The 5,000-nt window shown below is 43.5% G+C and overlaps 2 protein-coding genes across 7 annotated transcripts in view; one reads left to right on the top strand and one right to left on the bottom strand.

Moving 5' to 3' along the window:
* The window catches only part of LOC108260139 (zinc finger protein X-linked), a 12,779-nt gene extending 9,631 nt beyond the window's left edge, over positions 1-3,148 (bottom strand). Inside the window, exons 1-3 of one of the 3 annotated variants that reach the window (XM_017460179.3) lie at positions 2,778-3,147; positions 2,032-2,070; positions 188-249 (exon numbers count right to left, since the gene is read on the bottom strand). The gene's annotated coding sequence lies outside the window, so the exon portion shown is untranslated. Of the gene's footprint in view, positions 1-187; positions 250-2,031; positions 2,071-2,343; positions 2,572-2,777 lie in introns of those variants that run through there. The other 2 variants (XM_047151779.2, XM_047151781.2) reach the window with 2 other exon arrangements.
* Positions 3,149-4,262: 1,114 nt separating this feature from the next.
* LOC108260199 (thiosulfate:glutathione sulfurtransferase) overlaps positions 4,263-5,000 on the top strand; it is a 4,840-nt gene continuing 4,102 nt past the window's right edge. Inside the window, exons 1-2 of one of the 4 annotated variants that reach the window (XM_053677126.1) lie at positions 4,263-4,422; positions 4,471-4,543. In XM_053677126.1, coding sequence (XP_053533101.1) covers positions 4,372-4,422; positions 4,471-4,543 — 124 coding nt within the window. In that variant the 5' untranslated portion in view covers positions 4,263-4,371. Of the gene's footprint in view, positions 4,435-4,470; positions 4,589-5,000 lie in introns of all 4 variants that reach the window. The other 3 variants (XM_053677124.1, XM_053677125.1, XM_053677123.1) reach the window with 3 other exon arrangements.

Genomic DNA, 5,000 nt, shown 5'->3' with positions numbered 1-5,000 from the left:
AGAAAGCGCCAACACAGCGGTCAGTTACTAACAAATAAAAACAATCAAACTAGACAGAGAGTAAAAAAAGACTAAATAAATGAAAGACAGAAAGAAAAAATAAATCTACAGAGTGACAAAATACACAGAAAAACAGGTGAGATATGGAGAGAATAAACAACAGGAAATCGTGAAAAAATGTAAAAACCTGTCGTTCTTCAGCACATGGGCGTCCCAATAACACACCGCTATCCATGCAGGACACACTCACTACACACACACACACACACACACACACACACACACACACAGAGAGAGAGAGAAAGAGAGAGAATATTTAACTGAAGTTTTACAAATAATCTTTACAGCTCAGGATATTCAGTTTAAGCCCCGCCCCTTCAACACTACTGGCCAGGCTCTCAAATGTGCCCTAAAAGCGTTAGACAGGTTTAAAGACAGGTTTATTTTCACCATGCCAGTGTTTATGCTGCTCTAACACACACACACACACACACACACACACACACACACACACACACACAGCCCTGGTGATGGGCGTGGTCATGAGCAGATCAGCAGAGTCAGCTGTGTTACAACGAGAAAATCAACTTCACAGTAAAACTGTTCAGGTCTTTTATTTATTTATTTTTATTTTTTATCTGTACTAAAGAGAGCGACCGAGCAACATCTCACTGCCAAGGATTTTAATTATTTAACAAAATTAATATTCAAATGCATGCATAAAGAATAACATTAATCAGGACTGGGCGATGTGAAGATATTATATTGATATCGTGATAAACGATTCATTTTTCTGAGACATCAGGGACAGAAATGATGAATTTCTATTGTACGGATCTTTAAAACTGTAAAATATTAAACAGTACAGGCATTTTTGGGTAATAATTCTTGTTATATACACACAGCATATACACATACACACACATCAGGAAACTATTGTTTCTGTGGCAGGTTGCTAATAAACCTAAAGAAATAATAAGAAAGAATAAATAAAGAAAATGTAGAATTATATAATACTCGTCCACTTCTCCGTTCAGTTTTCTTCTTGCTGATGTTTAGCTCGTAAAGATCTGAAGTCGCTGTGAAGCCGTCTGGGTGTTCCATTCAGCTAACCTTTTAGCTTGTTAGCTAACGTTCACGCACCAGTGCTAGCTAGGCTACAATGATCAGTACATACAGGATTCCACCGATTTTTTGTGATCGTTTCAGCCACAAAACGCTCGATTTTGCGGCAGCTTTCTCCTAACTTTGCGATGCAACGTGTAGAGTTAGTTTCTTGTGCTTTTTTAAGGGAAACGACGTGAATTGGAAAAATCACAGGTGCAGGAAACTGTTTTGCGCGCTCTTTCGCAGTGATGTTTGTTGGTAAATGCACGTTGTGATGACGTCACATGACGCATCTTGGCCCAAATCTACAAAAAACCTGTGGGAACTTTTAAAAACAGCAAGCTGGTCCTGACTGGAATACGTGCGTCAGATTCAAAAAGCAGTGAAGTTCGTGCTTAAAGGTTAAACGTCTGCATTAACAGGATCAAACGCTCCGATTTCTGGAATCATCCACTGGGTTCTAGAATGTCCCAGATATCCATGCTTGTCAGTCAAGAGTTCTAGAATGTCCAGAATGCCGGATGCCGTAACCATAGTAACATTACAGACACGCCTACCACTGAGGAGCAGGGAGGGGCCGAGCGGTGACATGGAGGGAGTGATCGGAAACATAGCTGATAATATAGTGATTAATGACTAATAAGTCAGATACGGAGTGTCGGGGAAACGCTCCCCATCAGACCCCCATCACCCAGACGACAGCCCTCGCCCTCTCGGTTTAATTCTTACACACTACGCTTCATGACTGGAATATACGCCGTGATTCACAGGAGTTCGTTTAAAGACAGAATTTATCCAGGTTTATTAGAAGAGTCAGGGATAATGTGTTTCCTGAATATTGCAATAATAATAATAATAATAATAATAATAATAATAATAATAATAAGTGGTGCAGCTGTGTAGTTATGGTGATGGTTGCTCTACCTCATGCAGGAGATCCTCCTCTGTTCCTTTCCTCTGAACCTGAACAAAAACAAGGAAACAATTACAAACACACCGCAGCGTGTAGCTTAAAGTTCCTCCGTCCATCACATCCACAGTCACATGATAATAACATGTCACATGAACAGTGCACGGATGCACAGCTGCTCAGCAACTGGAACATGAATATTTGCATGTTTCCCGGCAGCGTTGGATGAGCGCGCGCTCTCCTGTGTAACCGGCCCCGAAATCACCTGAAACCGAACATGGCGCGCGCGCTGTGCATCAGTCTCCGAGAACAAAAAAAACCCAAACCTTTTCCGCGTGCGCCATTTTGAATCCGCAGTAAAGTGAGACGTTCAGGTCGAAGGTGCTCTCGTGCATCAACAACGACACCCCCCGCACCCCCCCGCACCAACACAGCGCGGTTTTTGGGTTGTTGTTTTTTGTTTTGTTTTGTTTTTTTACTGCGGGGGGGTTTCCGCACGCGCGGCCCGTGAAGCCAGTCACCCTCCCGCGATTAAGGAAAGAAAGGCCTCACTGCGGCCTGCGCGCGCACCGACCCGACCCGCGGCCCGCGCGCGCGCCTGACTCATCCGCGAGCAAATCTACAATTTTCACAAAAAAAAAAAAATACTATTTTTTTAAAGGCACAAATGCACGCGATTGCATTTGACGTGCGCGCAAGTCGTAAGCGCCGAGAATGTCTCGCGTGCAGGAAAATAAAACCGGGGAAATCTCGTTCTTACCGTTTATAGGTGAGCAGACTGCGGCCTCCGTCTTTGTTGTAGTCTGTAGATTTTTTTTTTTCCTGCAGGCCGCCGCGGTTCCCCGAGACTCGAGCAGGGAGGCGCGCGCGGAGACACGGAGGGAGAGAGGGAGGGGCCGAGCGGAAACGCAGAGAGAGCTCGCGCAGCCAAAAGCCCCGCCGCAGCTCCGCACGAGCACCGAGCCCCGCAGTTCATCACCACCCCACCCCCCCAATACACACACGCGCACACACACCACTGGAAACCGCACGCGCCCCGTGAAAGCGTAATTATTGCGTCGTTATTGCAACCGAAACACTTTACAATGCTGATGTGTGACGTCACACGGCGTCAGTACGGAATTCCCACATTCATTTTACCCTTTAAAGGTGCTTTTGTTGTTATTTATTTGAACACGTTATATTCGCTTGTGAACCTTTTTACACTGATGTGATTGACAGGTGTTTTATTACAGCTCCAGCCAATCACCTGCTCCATCACCTGGATAACATTTAGCATGGGGCGAAGCTTCTCTAACTAGCAGGGTGTCTTATTTTTAACTATTATTATTTATTAGGGGCGCACGGTGGCTTAGTGGTTAGCACGTTCGCCTCACACCTCCAGGGCCGATTCCCCCCGTGGGCCTGTGGGTGAGGAGTTTGCATGTTCTCCCCGTGCGCCCCGCCCTAAAGAGATGAATTAAAGTGAGAGACATTCAGCATCATTCACTCAGCTGTGCATGATGTTCTTCCTTTCTTTCTACAATAATAGTGTGTATCTATATTAGTGTGTGTGCGTGTGTGTGTGTGTGTGTGTGTGTGTGTGTGTGTTATTTGCATGTCTCTGGTTGACTTTCTGAATAATAGTTATATATTTCCTCTTTACTCTGTATCATTACTGTATTTTGCACTACATCTTGCTCAGTGGTTAAACGTCATTATTTTATTTGTTATTGTTTATCCTTTTATTTCTCCTGAATGATCTGTTCATTATACTGTACACGGAAGCATGTATTGACAGTAAAGTTCTTGAATCTTGACTCAGGAGTGAAGGTGGGGATGACTTTTTTTATTTATTTGTATTTTTTTAAAACATAATTATATATTTATATACAGTGCTTACAGTGCAAATAGTGAAACAGGTCTAAAAGACAATGTTCATTCTTTTCCACTTTACCCAAAGCCCGTTCATTAATCCTATTAAGAATTCACTTCCGGCTTCAGCCATGACGTAATTTCCCACCTCACTGTCTCCACCTAGTGGCTGTGTGCGTGACTGCGAGCTTTAAACTTCCTTCGTGTGTTAAATCCAGTTCAGGGTTCCAGCTACACTCATCTATCCAAATCTACCCAATCATAACTAGTTTTAGGTTCTGTTTATTACCAAACTATGATAGATTCTTAAATAATAAAAGCTTTAACGTGTCTATTTGTGCTTTATTGTGCAATAATTGTGTAATTCCACCAAATCTCCGCCCACTCCGGCCACCACTTATTAGAAAGGGGGAGAGAAAGCGCATGTTTACTGTACACAGGACCTCGGACGTGTTTTAAGAAGATAAAAGTTTAAAGTGGAGAAGAAGGTGAAGAGGAAGATGAAGGTGAAGAGGACGATGTTCCTCCGTGCAGCTGTGGTGTGTGTGGTGGTGTGTGTGGTGGTGTGTGTGGTGGTGTGTGTGGTGGTGTGTGTGGTGCTGCTGGGACTCGGGAAGACTCTGGTGAAGACAGAAGAGCAGTTCTGTTCTATTGGACTCACAAACCCTAAATGTAAACAAAAACCCCACAGTCTTTATCAAGAGGAGGTCGATTCGGGTACAAAAACCTTATTATTATTATTATTATTAGTAGTAGTAGTAGTAGTATTTCGCTGTAGAAGTTTTGGTCCCCACAGCTGTGCTCTTTAGGAAACAGGAACAGGTTGAGAGTAGAAACGCCCTCACTGTCCTGTTCAGATTATAAACCTGAAATGTAGCAGAGGAGAGAGAGGAGGAAATCATTCATCATTTCTCTCTATTAAACTGCATGCGAGGCTGCACGTAGGCTATTTGAGGTCAGAGGTCACTGACAGCTTATTCATACAGGAAGTGCTACGCAGTCTCTCTCTCGCGCTCTCTGTATTAATCAGGAATTTGATCATGTCTCGTGGCTTTTTGTCAGATTGTTCACATGTTCTGATCATCCCGAACTCATCACAACAAATAATCAGAACATGAAATGACACTTT

The sequence above is a fragment of the Ictalurus punctatus genome, chromosome 28, assembly GCF_001660625.3.
Source record: "Ictalurus punctatus breed USDA103 chromosome 28, Coco_2.0, whole genome shotgun sequence".
NCBI classification, from domain to species: Eukaryota; Metazoa; Chordata; class Actinopteri; order Siluriformes; family Ictaluridae; genus Ictalurus; species Ictalurus punctatus.
The sequence above is the reverse complement of the archived record's forward strand: the minus strand, read 5'-3'. Positions and strand labels throughout refer to the sequence as shown.